At 58.3% G+C, this 23,564-nt stretch overlaps 2 protein-coding genes across 5 annotated transcripts; both read right to left on the bottom strand.

Annotated features, from left to right (window-relative positions):
- Positions 1-2,490: 2,490 nt before the first annotated feature.
- Positions 2,491-16,986, bottom strand: LOC104152610 (myogenesis-regulating glycosidase-like). 4 transcript variants are annotated; one of them, XM_068925644.1, is made up of 2 exons: positions 16,903-16,986; positions 2,491-9,325 (listed from the first exon to the last, which is right to left on the bottom strand). In XM_068925644.1, exon 2 carries the CDS (start codon positions 9,138-9,140, stop codon positions 7,104-7,106), a length of 2,037 nt encoding a protein of 678 aa, XP_068781745.1. In that variant the 5' UTR covers positions 9,141-9,325; positions 16,903-16,986; the 3' UTR covers positions 2,491-7,103. The 4 variants fall into 4 exon arrangements, with proteins under 4 accessions (XP_068781745.1, XP_068781746.1, XP_068781743.1 ...); XM_068925645.1 differs by lacking the exon at positions 16,903-16,986 and adding an exon at positions 16,723-16,812; XM_068925642.1 differs by lacking the exon at positions 16,903-16,986 and adding an exon at positions 13,342-13,695.
- Positions 16,987-19,037: 2,051 nt separating this feature from the next.
- LOC138064340 (sperm microtubule inner protein 6-like) lies at positions 19,038-23,054 on the bottom strand. The gene is made up of 6 exons (XM_068926384.1): positions 22,920-23,054; positions 21,605-21,752; positions 20,907-21,019; positions 20,682-20,757; positions 20,387-20,600; positions 19,038-19,140 (listed from the first exon to the last, which is right to left on the bottom strand). Exons 1-6 carry the CDS (start codon positions 23,052-23,054, stop codon positions 19,038-19,040), a joined length of 789 nt encoding a protein of 262 aa, XP_068782485.1.
- Between the last annotated feature and the right edge of the window lie 510 nt (positions 23,055-23,564).

Raw genomic sequence — 23,564 nt, 5'->3', positions numbered from 1 at the left:
TGATTGCATCCTTGCCACTGCTGTGGGGAAAAGAAAAATTCCCTGGAGAAAAAGAAAAAAATTCCCTTGACATGCCTGAGTGGCCTAGGAGAGCCCTGGGGTCTCTGGGCATGATGCTCCTTCCCAAAATGAGATACCGATTCCTTCTCAGCCACCTCCTTGTATGTCTGCTCTCTCCTTCACTTAATTGGCTCCTTTGACCATGCAGAGCTTCACTGTTAGCGTTGGAAACATCTCGTGATGTCCAACACAAATAAGCCTGTATGGGGAAAAACCCATGACATGAAAGAGAGTGGGGTGATGCTGGCCACAGCCTGTCTCCCCCGCTCCAGCTGCTGGGTGCTGGCAGCGCTGGGGAGGGGGTCAGCAGCCATGGGCTAGAGCTGCACATGGCTCCAGGGCAGGAGAGAGCCACTCTCCTCAGGGGCACCCCATACACCCGTCCCCTTCCTGTCCATGCCCTGTCCCCCAGGGCAGCCCCTCAGGGCTCGGAGGCAGCAGACACATAGCCAGCACCATGCGGTTTGGCTATGCTGGATGGGGACCAGGTGCTCCCGGCCCCCCAACACAGCGATAATGCCCATCCCTATCTCGCATTAATGCCAGGCTCGGCCGTCCCTTGCAGCACGGCCCCATTGGAGCATCCATCCAGTTCAGTGCTCGGGCGAAAGCTGCTCCAAAACCAGCTTGGATCTGGGCGGGGGTGGGGAGGAGGGGGGAATCGGTGGTTCTGTTATGCTGCAAGGACCCAGCATGGTCATCGCTGCAAAAAAGCAATGTCAAGTGACGGGCTGGGGATGAGCCAAAATATTTTCTAGATGTCCCTAAGGGCAAGGTGAAAAATTAACTCGCGCCACTCTAACACTATTACAGGCATGGCAACGGAGGGAAAAACCCACCGAACCCTTTAATCCAGGAGCGTGAAAGGCAAAGCTGTGCTGTACCTTACAGCAGTCCTTAAATGGACTTTCTTTGGGTTGTTACCGTGGGCTTCCTCCCACCCCAGGAAAGTGGTTTCCTCCCAGAGGATGAGCCCCACTCTCGGCTGCTGGTTTGGGGCCATCGGCAGCCAGGCTCTGGGAATGAAAGGGTCCGGGTAGGCATCCTCCCACACCCAAATCCCCATCCCTTTCTGTTTTTTCTGCTAGCGCCTTTGCTCGCTGTCTTACACCCTGCGCAGCAGGGGCTGAGCCGAGCCGCGGGCTCCCATGGACCTGCAGCTCTGTGCTGGGGGGGTCGCACGGGGCCACCCGAGCCAGCGGCGCCCCGCGAGCAGGCGTCACCGCCGAGCTGCGCGCTGACGCATGCCAGAGCCCTCCCGCTGCGTCGGGGGCCTCCTGCCGCCAGGAGAACATAGTGTTTGCGTTGCTGAGCTTCAGCCCTGGCTTGTTTTGTTTTGTGCTCCTAGCTCCAAGTAAGCTCCGTGTTTGCTGGCCACAGCAATCTCCCCCAGCCCACTGCGAGCCCCCGACTGCCTGTTTCTTGGAGATTGTATTGCCCTTAATCTTTGGCTGTCACTTAGCTAAAAATCACCTAACCCCCACCAGCTAAAAAAAAATAATCACTGCCTTTCTCTACTTGGCCTCTGGGTTTTTACATCAGCCGAGAGGGAGCGAGGGACCTGCAGGCTGGCAGCTCTTGCGTGGTTCAAGCCTAGCTGCGACCGAGGAGGGTTTTTCTTTTTTTTTTTCCTAAGGTAGCCAGCCTGGCTGGGTGCCTGGAGGGAATCTGTTGTTGTCAGCGTGTCCTTTTAATGTGTTTCTCCCCCAGGCTTGGTCTGTGTCTATCTATCTGTCTGCTTTTTTTTTTTTTCTTACTATTTAATAAAAGCTGTGATTTCCATCGGGAAGGGACACATCCCTGGTGGGGTTCTTGCAGGTCAGCGGTCACTGCCCTGCTCTCACCCCCCCCCCGCCCCCCCCAGGAACCTCTCTGAAATTAGGTTTGAAATGAATTGGTTTTCTTCTGTAGTCTCCTTACTTTGCCAATAACACGTCCGCCCCCGGTGTCAATGCAAACGGGCCCCTTTGGGCTGTGATGCCGTGGGGCCGGAGCAGCTACCGCTGAGGTGTTAGCTGCCGTTTCCCTGCAGAAATAGGAGAGCGGCTGCCCAGTCCCTCCTGGGGGGGCCGAGGCAGCAGCAGGATTTGCTTGGGCATGGTCTTTTCCAGGCCTGCCCCAAGACACAGCTATTCCCTTTGCTTTAGGGATCCCCGGGAGGGCAATTCCTGATGCAAACCAGCCCACGGTAGAGGATGGAGCATTCTTATCCCAACCCCCCACTACTTCTGCAAATGGGGGGCGGGTGGGAGCAGCCACTTCCTCTCTTTCAAATACATGTAAAAGCCTCAAAATGCAAGCTTTAAACAAACCAACAATCTCAATTCTAATTTCAGTAAAGTCTGGGGTGACAACAGCCCAAAATGTGTTATTCACTGCCTGAACAATTGGCCCCACTCATTTGGCATAGATGGACATAGTGAAGCTTCCTTTTGTTTTGCAAAGTTTTATATCAATCAAGACAATTAATGTTACAGTTTGTTTTCATAACAATTACGAATTAGAAAAGTGGTTAAAAATAAACGCAGCAACATTACAGTCTGATTTAAGAAGGCATGTGCAAACACAAGCATCCATTAAACCCAATATGACAGTGCAAGCTTCAAATTCAAACACATCAAAGTCATGTTGACCCGCTGCTCAGCCATGATCAGACACAGGCAGGGGTATGAGCCGTATGGACTAGAAAAGGTTGAACCAACCCACCAAACCTGTCCCTGGCCATTTCCTTGGCTGAGTCAAACAATCCCTGTTTTGGACGATGACCCATGGTGCAAACCAGGGAAACGATCTGAGGCTAGTGGTTCCCAAAGCGTTTGTGCACAGACTGCTTGTGGTCTGCAAGGCCCTATGGATATTATAGCTGGGCTGCAAAACTACAGTAAAGTAGTGTTTTAAATAGTGTTTGTAATAAAAAGTTTCATGGAAAGGGTACCTAGAGGCCTGCAAAATGTCTCGAGGCAGCATTTCCGAGCTACCACCCTCAGCAAAACCCATGCTAAAGGCAGGCTGCCGAAGAACATGTCCCCAGCATGGGGGAAAGCCTTGGTCCCATGGGCCCTTGGACAGCCACCCACCTGGACCCTTGGTCAGTCACCCACTCTTCAGTTTCATCCCTCATGTCCTTGTAACAGTAACTTCACTTTGTCTCCTGGCTGGAGCTTTGAACAGCCATAGGCACTTATGCTCTAACTACAGCACTTATAAAAGGACAGTCTATAACTGTACTGATTTATGAAGATAGTAAAAAAAAAAAACTATGGTAATAAAATTCTTTCTTTTGAGGGGAGGGGAAGGAAGACAGATTGTCTATGGGGAATTTCCTCCCGGACCTTCCTGACAGTACCCAGTTGAACTTTGGTGCTTTCATGGCACAACTGCCAGGATCCAGCCACCTTAGATAGACTTTATAATCTCATAACTCACATGAATGCCCTAGTTTGCCACCACAACCAAAGGGAAACTGGAAAGCACAGCTTGAATTGCAGTTTCTCGTGCACCCAGTATGGTATACATTTCGGAGTAGCCCACAGCAATTCAAAGACCCAGAGATGTTAGAAACTTCTGTCTGCTCCAAATGGCCAGTGCGTTGGTTCGATTAGGCCGTGCGAAGGGAGAGCCAAATTGATCTTTGCCTTTTGACCTCTCTGTGATATGTTCACACTTTCCAGGTTCCCCTGAAGTCCTGAAAGAGAGAGACTGACATCTCTAAGCACACACTGGAAAATTTATCTCTATGATGCCTTTCCTTGCCCTTGGTTGTGATGCCCTTGTCCTCCCTTTCTTCACTGGTGACAGCAGGGCTGTAGTGACATGGCCATTTTGGTCACACACAGGACCGGGCAAGTGCCTGTGAGCCGCATCAAATGGTGTTAGAGGAGAAGTTATCTATCTCCTGCAAGGAGACATGGTAGCAGCATGTGCGAGCTCTCTTCATCTGGTCCAGTACAAAGTACACCAGGTTTTCTTAACCCCTGAAACCACTGCAAGGAGATCTAAAACACTCATCGCATTACTCTCAATATTTTGATAATAAAAAGACGCTAAAGGAAATGCCAAGTTACTCCTCACCAGCTGACATAGCCTGACCCCTTACTAGCGAGGTCTGCAGCGAGTGACACAGTGGAGGAGAGGAGGAGAAGATGTGCAACATCCATGGGTCATAGTGGGCTCTTTTACATGCAGTTCAGCGTTTGGGGCTGTAGAGTGTCACTGGCAGCTGGACTGTGCAGCAAAGGCTACACCCGAGCCAAGGGAGAACAAGCCATTTCACAAGGCAAGGTTGAAAGTGAAGAACTAGATCTGCAGCCTTTATGTTTTTCTGGGGCTGGAAATGTATTGCTGATAAGCAGGGTCAGGAGGAAACTGTGCAATGGACAGGTCTCAGGCCCTCTGTCTACCTAACACAGCACCAGAAGCCGGGGAAGAGCAGAAGGCCTTCTCCGCACCTCACCTTCCTCAGAGGCAGCAACCAGACTTGTGTCCATGAGCTCTTCACCTTCATCTCCTCCTTCCAGTCCAAGGGCCAAACCCTGCCAGTGCCAAACCCTGCCGGAGCCATACACAGAATCACACAGAATCGTTTAGGTTGGAAGGGACCTCCGGAGATCATCTAGTCCAACCTCCCTGTTCAAGCAGGGTCACCTAGAGCATATTGCCCAGGATCACATCCAGACGGGTTTTGAATATCTCCAGCGAAGGAGACTCCACCACCTCTCTGGGCAACCTGTTCCAATGCTCTGTCACCCTCACAGTGAAGAAGTTTTTTCTCAGAAAAAAACATGATCATCTATGTCAGGGGTCCAGAGTCAACTCCCTGCCAGAGCATGTCTCTAAGTGGTACAAGGATCACTATTTGGACTGATGCCAGGGAGCAAATCCGAGACCTTCGTAGCTAAAACCAGAAGAAGCAGGCTTTGGAGCTGAGCCTAGGACATGTTTGTGCTCCTGGCGGACAGGGAACCATAGGGCTCTCCTACATCTGGTTTTGAGGCCAAAACACCAAGTTATGCAGGGCAGGTCCATTCAGACCTCAGAAGATGCTCCAAACAGTCCCTCAAATTGTGCATCTCCAAAACCTTCCTCAGTTCCTCCCTAATCATACAAGCTCTTTAGATTTTTTGCTCAGGCACCTGCATTTCTGCTCCTGGATGCCACCACGATCCACAGATTTGGCATATCACCTCTTCTGCCTCCTGCAAAGCCCAGTGCAGGAGGTGGGCTTTGAGAAAGACCATCACTGGTATTGAGTGGCATGTAGCACACTCATGCCAGACCCATGCTCAGCTCAAATGCAATCACCTGCAAAGCCCTGTGTATGCTGAGCTCTCCTCGGCTGGCCGCAGAATGGGCAGGGCACTCCGAATCCTCCCAGTGAGAGCAGTTAAGTTCTGCACAGATTCATTAAAAATTCATGTGTCGAGACCCACTCCTATCCTGGGCACAGCAGGGAAAGTCCTGCCCTGGGGAGGAGGGCTGCCAGACTCGGATACTATTAGCTGTTTCTTGGAGCAGAGACTGCCAATGTCTCTTTGTAAATGTAACTTCCCGTACAAAACTGAATGGCTTTAATGGGAAAGACTCTGAGAGAGAAAGACGCCTGCAGCCTTGCATTACTTCATCCAGAGAGGGATGGGAAAGAAATGCAGGGGTAAATCCCTCCTAGGCCAGAAGAGGGACCTGAACCAGGATCTCACCAGTTCTGGCGGTGGGGGATTTGGGTGGAAGCACATGTCGCTCCGTGTCCCCCTGAGAAGGCTCTTACACCAGCCTCAGCTCCATGTCTGCAAATGCTGTCTGAGGAAGGCCCCTAAATCTCTGAGAGAGAAAAGAGCTGCTTCAGAAAAACGCTAAACAAAATCATGGTCTCTCTAACTCCAACCTGAGACGGAGATAGATATTAGCTTAATTTTTAGGGTACATGAGAACATTTCCTCGGATGCAGTATGAACACCCACTGGCACAAAACCATCAGTGCAAAAGCCAGTATTTTCCACCCACCAGCAAGCTGGCTAGCAGCAAATGTTACCATCAGGGCTCATAAATCCAAGACACGTGCGACTTGTGAGAACCTGCTGTTCCCAGGGAAAAGTCACACATACCTTTTGAGAATTGCCTTGCTTCAGGCAGTTCTTCTGCCACGAACAAACCTGAAAGCCCATCTTTCCTTCTGAAAGCCCATCTTTCCTTAAAAACAGAAGGAAGATATCTCCAGGATAATTGTCTTAAAGCAGGATGCTAAATGCTTTAAAAAGACTAATTGGACAAACTGATATGAATGGTTCTGCTCTAGGAAAGGTAATGTTGACTCTGAAGGCAAACCACAAAAGCAAGAGCCCTACAGCAGGCATTAGGTGGGCATTAGGTGGGATGCAGGTGCCCCAGGAAGCAATATGCAGTGTGTACGGTCAAAATACCTGCACATTGATCGAGTAACCTGGCCCGCCTGGTACTCGAGAAAGCAGGAGTATAGGGCAAGTGTTAGTCCAGTCCCAGGCTAGACTAAAGGAAAAAAATATATATATAATCTATATATCTGCACATGTATCTACGTATATATCTCTAGATAATTTTCTCCACTTAAAAAAGTCCTTTTAAATGTGTTTGCCATATTATAAAACTTAAGGCAGGTTGTGCTTTAGCAACCCTCCCAAGTCACATGTCCCCTTGCCCAGCGCTGGGCACTCCCACAGGGGAAAAAACATTCTCATTGGGCAGTAACCAACCTTCACCTCTCAAAACCCTTGGGAACTGAAAAGGTATTAGGTTCAACTATTTCTTTGCAGACAGCATCGCCGTTCTTTCTTCACATACACACAGAAAATTCTGGCTATAATAACCAATCTCGAGTCTCCTACCTGTTCCAAATTAAAAAAAAACACCCTGCTCCAAGCAACAAAAGAACTTCAAAGACAGTGAAGTCCATTTAATTCCCCTCCTCAATGCCAGTCCGAAATAAAATATGCAATTAGAATAGTTATTTGTCATAAACTCCTATTGTAAGGCATGGTTATCCCCAAGCTTAAATCTGGTGGAGGAGTCTATTATGAAACCCAGAGGAAATAGGCAACTTCGTCCAGGTCAACAGGATAGTCTGTGAGCAGCACCGGGGTCTTCTCAAACAGCTCCCCCTTGTAGCTGCGCCATTTGCCTGCCGGCAGGTAGACGTCACGCTCCTGCTTGCCCATCTCCAGCACGGGGGCCACCATGAGGGTGTCCCCAATGAGGAACTGGGAGTCAATTTTGTGAGCGGCCTCGTCGCGCGGGGAGATCCACCAGATGGGCCGGATGATGGGGTCGCCCGTGTCCGTGACCTCCCCGGCCAGCTCCAGCAGCAGCGGAGCCACCAGCGACTCGTGCAGCTCTGTGAACTTCTGCGCGATCTCCACCACCTCCTTGTCGTAGAGCCAGGGCGGGATGGAGAACTGCATGGAGGGCATGAAGGCCGACAGCTCCAGCCACCGGATGTACAGCTCCCGGTCTGGGATCTCCACTGCACCCTCTGTCTTGTTGGGGAAAAAATTACCGCCAATCATGTCAGCTGAAATGAATGGGTAACCCAGCATGCTGATGGTGAGCACCGTGGGGATGAGGGACTTGAGGCCGAGCTCGTAGCCCCACACGGAGTCACGGTCGATGATGCGGAAGAAGCAGGAGATGTTCTGGGACTGGTAGCCTACTCGCACCTCGGCCAGCTCGTAGAAGGGGATGGCCATCTCCGTGTAGCGCCTGGACCAGATGCTGGGGTCCGACAGCGGCCGGAAGGTGCTGAACTGCTTGGGCAAGTAGCTGGTCTCGCCGGCGTCAAACTTGAAGGACGAGATGCCGTACTTGTGGCGGAGCTGTCGCAGGTGGCTCTGGAACCAGTCCCGAGCCGCTGGGTTGGTGAAGTCCAGGATGGCCCCAATGCCGTTCCACCACTCCACCATGGCCGGCAGCCGCCCCGAGGGCTCCTTGATGAACAGCTGCCGCTCAATCCCCACCCCAAAATTGGAAGAGTTGTAATTTATGAAAGGATGAGTCCACAGGGTCACCTTAAACCCATCCTCCCTCAGTTTTGTGAACATCTCCGTCACATTGGGGAACTTGATGGGGTCAAAGTCAAAGTCCCCGTACGCTTGCGTGTACGTGTCGTCGATTTCAATGTGACTGCAGTTAAAACGGTACTTCTTAATCTTTTCTGCAAATCTCAGGAGTTTATCCTGGTCGATATCGTTTTTGTACAGGGCCCAGGTGGACCAGATCGGGTAGCGGAAGGCGTTTTCGGAGGGGATCTTGGAGGGCTTGTTGAAGTACCGGCGCACCATGTACTTGTGGATGGAGGTGACGTCCGAGCCCACGCACACCCGGTAGCTCAGCTCGGGGAAGGGCTGCTGCCCCGGCGGGGGCTTGTAGGGTGAATCCTTGTAGCGGGCCTGGAAGAAGAGGGTGCGCTCCGTGGCGTTGAAGCCCAGGTGGAAGGGCACGGAGTCGTTGATCTTGATGGCCGCCGCTTTGGACGAGAGCCAGTAGCGCTCCAGGATGCCCCCAAAGCTGTCCCGGAAGGAGTAGACGTCACTCGTCACGTAGGGCACGGGCTCCTGGTAGCCCGCGAGGCGGATGGGCCAGTGCTGGGTGCTCATCTCCGAGCCCCCGTACCAGTGGGCATCCTCCCAGAACATGGTGTGCTCCACCGCCACGCCGGCCGCAAACTCCTCCCAGCGCACGCGGTAGCACATCACCGTGTCCTTGGGCTTCACCGTCTGGATGAAGAAGTTCAGCGGCCCCCCGTCTGACCGCGTGCAGCTCAAAATCTCTCCCTCCTTGGAGCACGACTCCAGGTCGAGGCTCCCCGACCGGAAGGCCAGTCGGAAAACCACCTCCCCGTTCTGGTTCTTGATGACAAACCCGTCCGGCCGCAGGTCCATCAGCTCCGTCTTCAGACGCTCCGCTTTCCGCAGGGACACCGTGTAGTAGCACCAGGCCACCACGGCAGCAATGAAGAGGATGAGGCCAAGCACGATGGCCCCGAGCATGGGCTTCAGCTCCTTGGAGGGCTTCTGCTTCACCGGGGTGAAGTTTTCAGGCAGGAAGGTGTACATGACGCTTGCTTCCTTTAGCGCTTTGTTCAAAGGAGCAGGAAGAAAGATGTCTTTGCAGGAAGTCCTGCAGCTCAGAGACTGGCAGGTGTCTTGCTATCTGTCTATGGAGATGTTACTAGGCGCTCAAGAGAAGCGAATGGGCTGTTAAGAGAGTTCCCACCTCCATTATGTCCCAGAGCACCAGCCTGTGAAAAAGAAGAAAGATATAAATAGTTTCTGAAGAGTCTCAGAATCAAAGGATTACTTGTCATCTCCTTGCCATCTCAGTTTCAGTAGCTCTGCATGACCATCAGGACGCAATGTGCCAGATGCTGTACACGAAACAGCAGACACTGCCTCAAAATACCCCCAGGGAGACGACACATGTGGAGAGCTGCCTGCCCCCTCCCATGCACAGAATAACCCCGGGGGCCATAAATGCCAAATCACTGCCTTAATTATTTGGGGAGAGGGGGAACGAGAACCAGCAAGGAGGGAATCATTACTGGATGGACAGGGAGGGAAGACAGGGCAGGGGCAGGGGCAGGGGCAGGAGGTGGGAAGGTGAGGCAAAGAGGCTGAGCGGGAGCAGCGCTGGTGCACAGACAAGTGTCTTTTACTGGATAGGGCTAATTAACAGCCATAAGAGATACCATGCAATGAAATCCAGCAGCTGATCCTAATTTTAATCAAAAAGTTTTCGCGGCAGATTTAATTCAGATCATCTACTGTGCCCTTCCCTCCCTGTCCCCCGCTTGCCCCGGCTGCTCCAGGTTGGGCTTGTACCCAAGGACACTTTGCAGCAAAGGTAGATGAATCCTATTTTTTCCACATCCCCTGATAGCCAAACGGAGCTGGGCTATACAGGCAACTCATGGCTGGCTCCGGGGCACACAGCAGGTGCGTTATGCAGCGAAGCGGGGATGCAGGAGGTATCTCAGCCCGAGCACCAACCACCCCACGCCGGAAGAGAGCGGCTCGCTCCTGCCACGTATGCAAATCCCTGCAACCACTCCCTGCGGGCAGGCGAAAGATTAATTTTGTTGGGCGGGGGCCACCAAACGGCTTTTCCTACAGGACAGCCAAGCCTCAGCCGGCCGCGGTTCAACTCCAGCCCGCGCCCTCCCGCACGGCTGCTGGGAACAAGGTTGCTTATAAAGCTAGTGCGGATACGCCAAGATCCTAATGGATTTCTCTTGGCTGCGGGCTCACTCGGCCCAGCCAAGCACAGCGCTGGGATTCAGAGAGGCGAAAAGTAAAGTAAGGACATGGGAGAGCGAGAAACGAAACCCCACGGAGGAGGAGCGGAGGGAAGGGGAGAAGCTGCAGAGGAGCGGGCGACCGGGCTGCGGGCCGCGGGAGCAGCAGGCCCCCGCCACCTGTGTAACGCCCAGCAAACCGGAGGAAAAAACCTCTTTCCCAGCAAGAATGGAGCTGGTCGCAGTGATTTCCTCGAAGGGTTTAGTTTGTTTTCAGAAGAAAAAAAGTGTTCTAGAGCGAAAATGTGATTTCTCCTTTCGCCTCATCAAAATTGAGCGCTCTCCCTGCTGCATTCGTTGCAAGAGCACACTTTCCTCTGCACTTTGAACAGATCTTTTTCCCAGAAAAAGAAAATAAAGCAGGCCAAGCCGAAATCTGTTTCTTCCACCAACTTCTGTGAAATCTATTTATTTCCTCCCTTGGCTCGACAGAGCGTATGAGCACGATACACAGCGACCGCGACGCGCCGGGGTAAGCAGTGCGCGAGCCTGCGCTGCACCGGGGGGTGGCAATCAGCTACCGAGCAGCACCGCGGAGGCCGCACAGCACGGGGACACCATGCAGCACCGCCATCGGGTTCAGTCCCGCCAGGACCCTCCAGTCTGTCGAGCGTGAAACAACCGCACAAGTATCAGCAGCGTCCAAAGGACGCACACGCGGAAACCCAAGCAGCCGGGCCGCGGCGCCTGGGCATGGGGTCAAGAAACTATGCTGCATTTTATATTTGTCCTGAAGTGGATATTGGGCCAGATGTTGCAGCTGGAGGGACCTTCTCATTGCAAGGAGCCGACCTGGTGGAAAAAGCCTGGGAGCAGATGAGGCTTCCTGCATCCCGTCGGCACAACAGCCACTGCCAGGCCTCAGGCTCTGCCCTCAGTAGGATATTCATCTCTGGCCCCCGGCCTGCGTGTTTCTTTTAAGCATTTCAGTGTTTCCAAGCAGAAATCAAACTGCAGCCCACGGCTGAGCCGGGAACTGGAGCAGCTCCTATGGCCAAGCCCTGCTGCCCCGCTGCGAGAGGGTACGGGCCAGCCAGAGCATCCTACAGTCCTGTTCCCCCGGGGCCAACTGCAGCTCCTAGGGCAGGACTGAACATCCATACGGCTTTTCTTTTTCGAGGGAGGCATCACGGCCATATCCCCCAGATGTGGCCCTGCTCCCGGCACTGGGAGCTCGGCGACGCGTGTTACTGGGCAGACGCTGGGAACCAGCAGGGATGGAGCGAGCCGAGCAGCGATGAGAGGGCAATTTGGGCTGCGGGGAACTGGAAGTGGGACAAGGATGCAACTGGTGACCGGAGGAGATGAACACACCAGCTCAGACTGTCCCAGGACGGTTATTTAACCATCTACTGTAACTTCCTAGCCTGCCGGCTGCTTTAAATGGGATTAGGGTGGAATTAGGAAGCGATTAGCCTGACTGGGTGATAGCTTTAGCTAAAGGACTTGTACCGCAGCCAAGCGCCACCGAGCCCCGGGAGCTTTCACTCGCCGGCTTGGAGAGCCGGGCGGGAGGATACAGAGCCCGGACCACCCCGCGGGGCGCCTCCTGCCCCACCGCAGGCCCCGCACGAGCCCCCTTCGCCGACGCTGCTCAGGCTGAGCCGAGCCGCTTGCAAAACCGGGCGACAGACGGGAGACGGTGGGAGACCCTGGTTTTTGGAGCATCTCTTCATGCCCCTCTGCCAACCCCGCCGGGGTGTAGGGTTAAGCGGGATGGGGCAGCAGGGGGCTGTGACGGGGATGGGGGAGATCTGCAGCAGGGATGCTGCAAAATGATTTACTGCCGACCGTCGCTGCCGGCTCGTGTATCCGCGGGGAGAGGCCCGGGCAAGGCGAAGGGGTCCGACGCTGGGTGTGTCGACGCCAGAATGGAAACGACGTGCTCGGGTTTGGCACCCGCTTGCTTCGAGGAACGTAAATCCATGCGTTAAAGCAAAGTGAGGTCCCTCCCTCTCCGCACTGGAAATTCCTGGGATGCCAGCAGGGGCGAGAGGCTGCCGGAGACGGGGCGCGGGGGGCCGTGCTATCCCAGGCCCGGGGGGCTTGAGGAAGGGTAAGGCTTTTTCACTCAAGGACAAGAAAATAAAATGCAACCGTCCGCCCAGCCGAACCCACCGATCAGTTTGGGAAAAGATTTTTTTTTTTTTTTAACAAGCTCTCGCGTTTTCTGAGAGAAAGGAAATAAATCGGGCTCTCTCCCCCAGCTCTCACTCGGGTGTCAAGCCCCAGGAACGGCTGATCCGGCTGCCTCTCTCCAGGGCAACAAAGCGACGGCCCCGGGCTTCAGGGACCTGCTGGGTTTGAAGCTCCCTTCCAGGAGACTGGTTTATTATTTATGAGCAACTATGAAGCTCATCTATTTTTAGGCTATTTCTTCTCTCCCCACCGCCATGGGCTGGCATCTGTGACGCGCAAGACAGCTCCGGAGCCGGCGTCCTTAGGTCAGGATGCCGAGGAGGGGTTCAGGCTGCGACAGAGCGCCCGTCGGCATCACTTACCCCCCGCGGGTTTCTTTCCCCTTTGGAGGGAGGCAAACGAAGACGTCGGCGGAAGCAGCGTTTCTGCAGCGTCCCCCCGACACGCTTCCCACTCCATCTGCCGCCGTCGGGGCCGCGGCGCCCTCCGCTCCCACCGCCCCTTGCAGAAAAAACCCGGGGAAACGGGCAAATCCGCCGCACGGCTACTGCAGGCACTAAAGGCTCGGGGTGGGAGCGGCGGGGAGCATGCTTGCCGAGCCCCGAGGAGACCTCCGGCGGCACACAGACAGCATCCAGCTTTGCAGCCCGCGATCCGTCTCCGTCCCCGATCGAGTCTCCTAAGCTCCCCTGCGGCAGCGCCTCTCGCCCGCGAGCCAGCGCCCGGGGAGGTGTCTGCTTGTGCAAAGCCGATGGCCTCTTTCAACCTTTTTTGGCACGCAAACGCGTTATTTTGCTCCGCGATGACATTGCAGTGACCTTTACCTCATCTAAAAACAGCACATAGGAAGCGGCGGCTGTCAAAGCCAAACAGCGTGTTTGCAGCTCGCTGCGGTGCACCTTCCCAGCTGGCCCGAAACGAAGCTTTTCCTCCCCGTTTGCGTGGATGGAAGGAGCCTGTCTTCTTGTCTGAAAGCAAAACACCAGAGCGGGGCACGCTTCACGGAGTAAAAATAAAAATCCATTTTTTGGCCCGTTCTACTTTTACCGCTGCTAAACACGGGCTGCGAGACCCACAGCGCCACTAACCCCAGCACCTTCGCAATTAGGTCATTCGTTTAAAGAGGGTCAATAACGTTCAGCTGGTCTTCGCTGCCCGGGTAGGCTCAGGTCTGAACCGCTCCGCGACCCGAGCTCTCAGCCGAGCCTTGGGGAAGCTCATGACTTTCCACCCCAGGCTGCTGAGAAACCGTCCCCTCCGGCGCCGGGTGGGGCTGTCCCCTCCCCAAATATTTTGGCAGGAGTCAGGCTAACGAAACGCCGCGGCCTTCGCCGCCGGGCATCGCCAAACCCAGAAAAGAGTAAGGAGTCAGGACTGCAAATTACGGAGGAAATGACAACTCTGCCGCAGCTCCGCGGGAAGGGAACCCTCGGCGCAGGGGGCTCGTGCCGTCCCCTGCGCGCGGGGAGCGCCGGCAGGAGGAGGGCACCGAGCGCCTCGCCGCAGCGCGTTCTCGGCCCCACGACGGAAACCCGGGCAGCTGAGGCAGCCGCCGCGGCCCCCGGCGCGCCAGGCGGACCGGCGCTCGCTGGCTCCGGCGGGGCGGATTTTGGAAAGTCTCGGCGCCGGGAGCGGCGGGATCGGGGGTCGCGGTTGGTCTTGCTTCCTGGAAACGCAGCAGACGCGCGTCCTGCGCGCGTTCGTAGGTCTTGGAGAATCAGAAGGCAAAAAGAAAAACAATCCAGGATTTTTTTTTTCCCTCCCTCCAAAAAGTCGTGTGGTTTTAAGCACCGTCATGATTCAGCAGAGTAACACGGCTGCCTTGAGCAGCCAACAGCCCCCTCGCTGCTGACCCCTTGGGAAGGCAGCATTATACAGCAGCACCGGGCACCCACAGGATAAAATCCCAAATCCACAGCCGAAAACCCGCCTCACGCACTGAATGCAAAAACGCTGCTGGGACCTGACTTGGCCTGCCAAAACAGAGAAGAGATTTGAAACGGCAACGTTCCCTCTGAAATACATTGATTATATGATAGGAACTGGCACTTTTCTACAGCCCAGTTACGCTCCTTAGAGTCAGCTAGCGTCAAGAGATGCCCCAAACTCATTTGAACATCTGATCGAGTGTTGGACCGTGACTCTAATACAAAAAAAGCAGTGGGTCGAGTCTGGCAGCCGATGACTTGAATATTCAATGCATCTGACGATTCCCTCTTTAAAGCATGGTCTTTCTTTGCTCGCCACAGCATGCTAATTAATAAAATGAAGTTTTCATAGGCGGGTTTTTCGCTTTAACTAGGCACCCTGCTCACAGTGCTGCCAGCTCATGGCTAAACCATGAGCCCGAGCCGTCTCGGTTTCCCCTACCCGGAGCCACATTCAGCGCAGGCAGGTTTCGGGGCTTGTCAGGATTACTGAGCGCCCCGACTCACCCCGGTGAGACCAGAGAATTAAACAAGCTGGCACCTGAAACCCTGGAAAATACAAATCCCAAAATTAATTCCTCTACCCAACAGTTATATTATGGAATTATATTACTGAATGGTCTCCAGGTTGGAGAGACCAAACTCAGGGCTTCCAGGTGCCAGGGGGCTGGCCAGCCGGGCTGGCTGAATCAGTGCCACCCACCACTCCTGCTCGCAGCAGAGGAATCATCATCTTTACCTACTTAAAAAAGAAAAAAAAAGCTGCCAGATGTTTTACCTTCTTCCTCTGCTATTCCCTCCCCTAGGAAGAAATTGCAGAAAATGCCAGGAAACAACTTTCTGCAGAGATTTACCCTTTCCTGGGAGAGGCTTTATAACGGGGTGAGCGCTCCTGCTACCTGCAGTACTTCGAGCGTGTGGAACGGGAGGGAGCACAGGCTCCGGTCCCCTCCTTTCGGGCTGCCAGCAGGGCCTCCCACAACTTCTGGTCCCCGTTTCTCTGCCCGGTGTCACCCGATGCAGAGATTCCCCAAAAACTGTAGCTCCTCATTGCCTGAATCTCAGATACCACCATGCCAGCGACTCTTGTAGAGCCCTCCTCTAAAAACACTCAGCTTACGCCCGGCAGGAGTGGAAGCAAAATGCCAAATAAAACTAGCAATCAGGTACCTGTGCCAAGACCCTTGGACTAGGTACATCCACCACCACCCCATCACTTGGACTTTCCTCCCCGGCACTCTCACAGGCTTTTATCCTTTCTCCTGCTCTTCATCTTCTTCATCTTCCAAGACAAACTACCCCACGGCCAGGGCCCTGCAGGATGCCAGATCCAACTCACGTCCCGCAGTCTTGACCCCGTGGTCCTGTTCCAAATTCTCCCTCTGGCGTTTCATTTGCTGAGAAGCATTTTGCTCCCCGCTGCTTGCCGGCGTGTCTGAAGCCTCAGAAGGGCTCAGCCCACCAAACAGTGCTCAGCTCGCCACCGGAGCCAAGTCCCCGTCCAAGCATGTAAGTAAAAAGCCCTGATTCAGGTTTTGGAGAGCTCAGCACTGTGGACGCTGAGGCACTCTGAAACCTGAGCCCGTCTGACACTGGAGCACCATAACATGAGATGAGGAAGAAAAAGAAACCTAAGCACAGCCCTTCGGTGCTGCCTCTGCTGCAGTTTGCAATTTTCCAGGCACTGAGTCACTGAAAAATTCCAGGTCCTTCTAGCTCCAAAGAGTGGCTGATGACTCAAGGAGCAAGGCTGGTGTCTCAGTACCCCGAGTTTCCACCTGTACCTACTGGTGCCAAGGATGTGGGACACCCTTGGGCCAAACACAATAATCGGCCTGTTAAACTCCTCACCAGCAGCTACTCCTCGCACGGACCCAGCCACGGAGACACAGCCCCCTGGCTCTCCCCGCTCTGCCGGGCTTCGGCTGCCTGCGGGGCTGGGCGCTCGCCCTGGGGATCCACGGGGATCACAAGCCACCTCTGAGCAGCGCAACAGGCAGAGGAACCGGGGAAAGGGGATCGGGGCTTTCTCGGACAGCGCTAGCCACTCTCCACCGCTGGAAACGCTTGCTAGTAAAGGAGCTGTCCCAGAAACCACGCCAAACCCAAACCAGCACATTGCACAACCTGCGCCGTACACCCATCCGCGGATGAAGTTTTCACTGCCCAACATCTGTCCAGCGGTGCAGACGGACCGCGCGGGGTTCAGTTAATCCTCTTGGGAGGGGGAAACTCCTGTCGCTCACGGCTGCAGGGCAACAGCAGCGCAGCGCTTACCTTGAAGAGCGCGCAAGGATCGCGCCCCGAGGTCCCGGCGCCGCTTTGCAAACGCACCCCCGCTCACCGCAGGCCTGCCTAGCCCTGCGGGCAGCGCCCGGCACCGCCGGGGCAGCCGAGCCGCCCGGCCCCGCGGAGGGAGCAGCCCCCGGCCCCGCCGCCGCCAAAACCGCGACTTACCGGCGGCGCCGGGCCGCGGCGGGGCTCTGCCGGCAGGCGGGCGCGGGGCGGGCGGCACCGGGCTCGGCGCCCCCGGGCTGCGGCACCGCTGCCGGGCTGCGCGCACCGCGGCTGAGCCCGCCGCTGCCGGCCTGGGCGCTGCCCGCCTGCCCGCACCGCCCCCGGCCCGGCCCCGGCCCCGGCCCCGGCCCCGGCTCCAGCCCCGGCCCCGGCTCGGCCCGCCCCGGCCCGCCCGGCGCGGCGCTCCCCGCTGGGAGATGTAGTCCGCGCCGGGCCGCCGCCGGGCGGGGGGCTGGGGACGGGCGGGGGCTCGGCCAGCCCGGCCCGGCCTGGCCGCTGGGGGCACCGGGGGGCTGGCAGCGATGGGGCTGTGCTGGGGGCATCGGGGGCTGGTACTGAGGGGGCTGTGCTGGGGGCACCGGGGGGCTGGTGGCGATGGGGCTGTGCTGGGGGCACCGGGGGGCTGGTACCAAGGGGGCTGTGCTGGGGGCACCGGGGGGCTGGTAGCGATGGGGCTGTGCTGGGGGCAGTGGGGGGCTGGCACCGATGGGGCTGTGCTGGGGACACCGGCGGGGTGGTAGCGATGGGGCTGTGCTGGGGGCACCGGGGGGCTGGTAGCGATGGGGCTGTGCTGGAGGCAGTGGGGGGCTGGTAGCGATGGGGCTGTGCTGGGGGCAGTGGGGGGCTGGCACCGATGGGGCTGTGCTGGGGGCACCGGCGGGGTGGTAGCGATGGGGCTGTGCTGGGGGCAGTGGGGGGCTGGTAGCGATGGGGCTGTGCTGGGGGCATCGGGGGGCTGGTACCGAGGGGGCTGTGCTGGGGGCGCAGGAAAGGTTCCTACCACTGTGGCTATCTGGGGCCGTTTGGGGGTTGGCACCTATGGGGCTCTACGGGGATGCTCTGGGCCCCGGCCCCAATCAGCTGATGGGGGTTTTCCCTACCCCCCCAATCCCCGATGCCGTGGCATGCATAGCCCCCTGAGCGGGGTCAGGGTGCCCCTTGGGATGAGCATCCCGCTGGCTGAGGCATCACAGTGCTGCCCCGGTGGCTCCGTGCTGGGATGTCCACCCGTCGGGGACTGCAGTCCTGCCCACCTGGGCTGAGCCTGAAGAATCCCCCCTCCCCTGCAGGCATCGTGCCAGTTCCCTGCACCGTGGCTGCAGCGCGGGCTGCTCTCCAGTTAAAGGATCATCTAAATTTCCCCACGGGGTTTCGCCTTGGGCCATGCCAAGGCTGTCGGGCAGCTGGTTGGTGGCACCTGCGCTGTGCTTGGTGCAGAAGCCGGCCAGATGAGCTCCCTCCGTGGTGGGGCAGACGTGGCATTTCTTCCATTAGCCAAGCCTTCAGGGGAATTTATCATCCGCAGCGTGTGCGGACAGCCCTTTGCAGTATCCCCGCCGAAGCTGGGCTTCCAGATCTTAGTTTCAGAAGGGCATTTCATGCTGTTCATTAATTACATGTTGCTGTCACCCCTCTCCTTATTTAGGCAGTTTCAGTGCTCGGGATCCCAGATAGACAGCAGTTCTTCCTGGGTAACTTGGCCAGAGGAAGTTTGTCATAAACAGCCCAAAGCAAAGTGGATGAACGTGGGCATCGACGAGTCCTTCTATTTCTGGCTGTGCTATTACACTCTGAAAGCTTTTTCTCACATGCTTTCTTGGTCTCTGGCTTGCAGATGGTGGTAGGTACCAATCCCCTGGATCTGCTACTAATGAGTTGCTAAATTTTACCGCCTGCTCCCCAGGGACTTTGCAGGCCTATTGGAAAGGATCTCATGGGTTTTCTTGCCATGGGGAAGAGACGTTTGCTTGCTAAAACCAGCCCCTGCAAGCAGCACCCTCTCAGCAGGCAAAGCATCGCGCTGAGCTTACGCCTAACTCAGCGGATGCCGTGGAGAGGTCTCCTCACCTGGCCCAAAGCGGCGCCGTGAGCGTGTTGGGAGCATTGGGAAGCTGCCCTGGGAGGGTGCTGCCGAGCTGCGGGTGTCAGGCTGGCTGGCGGCTCCCCATCGCTCCCCGTTCGTGCGTCGGCGCCTGCCTGGCCAGGCGAGGAGGGGACGTTTCACAGCCGTGGCACGGCGAGCCCGGGAAGGGTTGCCCTAAGCAGTTTTAATGAAAGCTGGTCTTTGCTCTTCACTAGCACAACGGAGCAAAGTGGGACTCGGACACAAATTCGGGATGAATGGTGTAGCTGCCTCTCTGGACTCCTCCAGCCTTCCTGAAGTGGCTCGTGTCCCATCTAGGAGAGGAGATAAACGTGGTGTTTTCAGCCGCGCGGAGGAAGAAACTCCAGGGAGGAAGAAGAGCAGAAGATCTGGTCCTGGCTGCCAGCTCCCAGGGGCAGGCAGCGAACGCCGACTGCCGCAGCCGTGTGCCTTTCTCGGGCGCAGAGGCCACAGCGAGGCCCGGGCGGATGACCCGGAGCTTGGCCTCCCCAGCGCTGCAATCTCACCTAGCTGTTTCCAGCAGGTCTCTCACCCTGCGAACACCCACCCCTCCCTGCCCTGTCGTCTTCCTAAAAACTGAATTCCTGGAGCCCTGCAGATACACGGGAATCTGCCTTCCTCACAGCGGGGAAGATGGCGGGAAACATCTCGCCGAGGCCCAGCAGTGGGACGGCAGGTGGGGAGCTCAGCGCTCCCTGTTATCGTTGCCGTTTGGTTTTAGTTCCTGGTCTTGTGAATTTAAAGCCGATCACGTTTTCTGCAAACTCCTAATTTTGGACTGCACGAGGTTGATGCAATAGCTAAGCTGCTGGCGATGGCTGAGCTAAGGAGCCTCCCCTCTGCCCTTGCTGCCTCCCGAGGCCCGTTCCAGGAAAGCGCTGCCTTTGCGGCAGCGAGAGCCTAAGGGTAAACACGCAGGGATTAAAAAGTGCTGCTGGACCGGTGGGTGAAGGACAGGCCTGACGGCTGGGTAAAGAACAGCATGATGAGGAAACAGGCTCCTTGGATAAGAGGAGCAAGCGATGACGCCAGGAGCTGCTGTAGGACATACAAGAGCAGCCCAGGGACCGCTGACGGGGCCCCGAAACCAGGGAGATGCTCGCTGGGGTTCGAACAGGGAAGGAGCACGGCTTTGCCCCCCAAGGCGACCTGCCGTCGCCCAGGGCGGGCTCACCCCCCACCGGAGCTGCGCGTACTTAGGGCTCGTATACAGGCAGGATGGCTGCGGGCTGCATGAAAGTGCATAGCACGGTACTCCGGGGCTGCACTTGCAGTATGGGATACTCCTGGAAGAGACCGCCAGAGGCAGGGTTAGCGATGGCCAGGGCAGGTCCCGCAGGCCCAGTTTTTGGGATGCCCCGGCCAAGCAGCTCGGACGCAGCCGGCTGGGGCTGGTTGCGCCTGGTCCCCGGGGGCTCTGCAGCCATCGGGGCCCCGGGGGCGGCAGGGTGAAGCCCGGGCCCCGCTCTGCCCTAGGCGGGGAGCCGGGGCCAGCCCCGAGGAAGAGGAGGGTCGTGCCTGGCCCACCCCCCTCCCAACCTTACAGTCCTCTCCGCTAGCGGGTGGAGGTGGCGGCTGGCGGCGAGGCCCCTGTCGGCGTAGTAGTCCATCCCTCGCAGGCAGTAGTGGCGCCCGGAGCAGGGGCTGTAGTAGCCCTGGCAGGGCTTCCTCGCCGCGGCGGCGTGCGGGCGCTGCAGCGAGGGCAGCTGGGGCCGCGATACGCCGCCGAGCGCGTCGGCGACGGCCTGCCCCTCTGCAAGCGGAGGGAGGGTGAGGCCGGGGCCGAGGGCGCCAGCCGGGGCGGCGGGCACGGCCGCCGGGGGGGGCCGCTTACCGCAGAGATCGAGGTGCTCGGGTCTCGGGGGGTGCCGCAGGGGCACGCCGCGCGGGACCGTCTCCATCTTCGCCTCCTGCAAGGGCAGGTTGCAAGCCCTGCGCCGGCGTGCTGCTTTCCCCCCGGCGCCAGCGGACGCGGCGAGGCGCCCGAGGGCTCGGAGCGGCGGGCGGCCGCGGTGCGGGCAGGCGGCGGCGGCGGCGGCGGCGGGGTGCGGGGTCCTACCTTGGGCAGGCGGGGGAGGTAGGCGGTGTATTTATTCCAGGCCGCGCTGTTGTAGGGAGCCGTTCGCCAGGTGACGTAGGTGTCCTCGTCGACAAAAACGGGGTTGAACCTCTCTGCAACGCAAGGGGCGCGGGCGGGAGGGATGGGGTGCGGGACGGGGGCGCTGCTGGAGCCCCCGGACAGGCCGGGGACTTTCCCCAGCTCCCAGAAACACAGCGCCACCGGGAGCAGGTGACATTTAAGAGATGCTGCTCGCGGGGTCTGGTAAAGCCGCCTGGGCCGTGCTAGAGGTGACAGCACCGTCATCCCGTCGGTCGCTCATCCCTGTCCGAGCAGAGCCTGCCAGGAGCTACGCAGCCCGGAAACCGCCCGGCCCAAGGGCTGTCGCAGCCCGGCCGCAGCACGCCGGCTCGGCGTCCCCCCCGTGAGCCAGCGCTGCGGTTTCGGGCCCTTCGCCGCCGTTCTCGAACGCGCGGGCCGGGAGGCTGAAATCCGGGACCTCCCGACTCCTGCGCTCTCCGGTTTCCACGCCGGGCCGGGCGGTGCGAGCAAGGGTTTCCTCCAGCATCATCTGCTTGGCGCGATCTGGGCGCCACGGGCAGAGGAAGGAGCCCAGGGGAGCCAGGGACCCCCCTGGCGTGGGGACGGCCTCAGGACAGGGATGGGGACGTGCGGCGGGGGGGCCCCTCGGCCGTTACCTTCCTGCCGGGTGACCCAGTACTTCTCGGGCCAGTAGGCGGTGGGGTCGGTGGCGTTCCTGTAGGCGTACTCCTGCGCCGCCGCCCTAAGCAGCTTCTCCGGCTGACCTTGGCTCGCCGGGTTTTGCACCGGGGGCATCGCTAATCCCTGGAGGCAGCAGAGAGCCGGGAGGGAGAGCCAGGCTGCGTGGCAGCGCCCGCCTTCGCGGGCGTCCCGGCAAAGCGGATTTTCGGCCAGGCTGTGACGCTGGAGACGCGTCCACGAGCCCCGAGCGGCCCTGCTCCGCGTCGGGGTCGCCGCAGCATCACGATGCCCCCCCCCCCCCCCAAACCTTCCTGTTCACCCCAAAGCGGTGGAGGGAGCGTGGTGGGGCACGGCCGGCTCCTCTCCCCGCAGCACCCGCGGTGTCCGCAGGCAGCCGGGCGCGTGGCAGAGCTGGGCTGCCCCCGGAGAGGGGGGCAAGGGTGACCAGGCTCAGGATTAGGGGCAGGACTTGTCCTCTCCCATCCCCAGAGCTGAGCTGAGCTGTTCAGACTCGCAGGCGTCAGCTCGGCGGCCGTCGCGGCGCCTTCCAGGCTCCGGCGAAGAGGTGCCGCACGTCCCTCCGGGCGAAACCTTCGGGCAGGCCGCGGCGGGGGGCATTTTTGCGAGCCGGCGGACGTTTCTGAGCAAACCGCCGCCGGCCCCGGCTGCTCCGTCACCCCGCTCTCCCCCGCCGCCGGCTGTGCCAGGCCATCGGGGGATTTCCAAGCTTGCGGCTCGCAGGCCAGCCCTGCCGCCTTGGCTCACAAGCTGGGCCTGGGGGAGGTTTCTCAGCGCTCGGATGCCGTCCAGGCCCTGCGCGGGGTCCCGCTGGCACAAGGGGCCCCCCCAGGCGGTGCCCAGCCTCGGGGCAGCGTGTTGGAGCAGCTCTCAGGGCAGCTGGGTCTGCCCCCGTCACCATCCTGCCACCCAGCGAGCCTGGGCTGAGCCTCGGCACTGCCTCAGTTTCCCCTTCCTCTGTGGCTATGCCCTCTCGGTACTCTGAAACCTACTGATGGACAGGGCTGAGAGGGAAGAGCTCATGCCAGCAACCGCCTGCCCCACGAGCCCCAGGCAACGCTGCTCTGCTGCTGCGGGTGCAGCCAGGAGGAGATAGCAAACCCGGAGGGAAGAGAGATACGGGAGCACTGAAGCAGCGCTGTGAAAGCCAAAATCAGGCGTGACCGGGGGGGAGAGGATGAAGACACGCACACCGGCATGGCACCGCATGCCGGGTCAAGGAAGAAACCCCCACGGTGGGCTGAGGATGCCGCCTCCTCTGGGGACATTTACCTTGGTCACAAACTTGTTTTCTTTCCAGAGCAGTGAGGGAGGCTCTTGGAAAGTCTTTTTGACGGAGTTGGGTGGCCGGTAGGAGTCCGTGTAGGTGCTGACGGGGGTCTTGGTCTCTTGGGCAAAGAGGAACATGGTGCTGCGGGCCGCCGGGGCGGGATGCGGGCCAGGAGTCCTCGTGGGGGCCGGGCACGCGGCGCCTGCCGAGGGCGCTGCCTCAGCTGCATGGGGCTCCGTCTGGGGCCCCGGGGGGGGGGGGGCGCGCTTACATCACCGGTGATGTCATAGTGTGGGAGCTGGAGGATTTGGTCACTTCCTGCCCTGCTGCCTCTGTCGGTCCCGTGGCTGCATTTTGGGGGGCAGATCGCTGCGCAGCTTCTTGAGAACACCGCACAGGCAGCGAGCAAGCGTCCGCGCAGGGGACCGCGCCGGTCCTCGCTGCGCCCCGTGGCGGCTGTACCTCACCTCACCCTGGGGATGAGGTACCCTGGTGGTACCTCACCCTGGGGATGCTGCAAGGACACAACCATGCACTGTGATTTCGGGTACTGCTGCATCCACCCCAGCTGGATTCTGCCTCCGGGCTTCCTCCCATCCTGCAGACAACTAGGATGACAATAGCAGAAAACTGCTCCGGCCCATCCT

This window comes from Struthio camelus, chromosome W (genome assembly GCF_040807025.1).
Source record: "Struthio camelus isolate bStrCam1 chromosome W, bStrCam1.hap1, whole genome shotgun sequence".
NCBI classification, from domain to species: Eukaryota; Metazoa; Chordata; class Aves; order Struthioniformes; family Struthionidae; genus Struthio; species Struthio camelus.
The sequence above is the reverse complement of the archived record's forward strand: the minus strand, read 5'-3'. Positions and strand labels throughout refer to the sequence as shown.

What these genes read in the sequence shown, in the direction of transcription:
- LOC104152610 (XM_068925644.1), bottom strand. Translation starts at nt 9,140, where the DNA reads ATGTACACCTTCCTGCCTGAAAACTTCACCCCGGTGAAGCAGAAGCCC.
- LOC138064340 (XM_068926384.1), bottom strand. Translation starts at nt 23,054, where the DNA reads ATGTTCCTCTTTGCCCAAGAGACCAAGACCCCCGTCAGCACCTACACG. An exon ending in CTGGGTCACCCGGCAGGAAG is followed by an intron (nt 21,020 to 21,604) that starts GTAACGGCCGAG and finishes CTTGCGTTGCAG; the next exon opens with AGAGGTTCAACCCCGTTTTT. An exon ending in CTAGCGGAGAGGACTGTAAG is followed by an intron (nt 19,141 to 20,386) that starts GTTGGGAGGGGG and finishes CTCCTCTCCTAG; the next exon opens with ATGGGACACGAGCCACTTCA.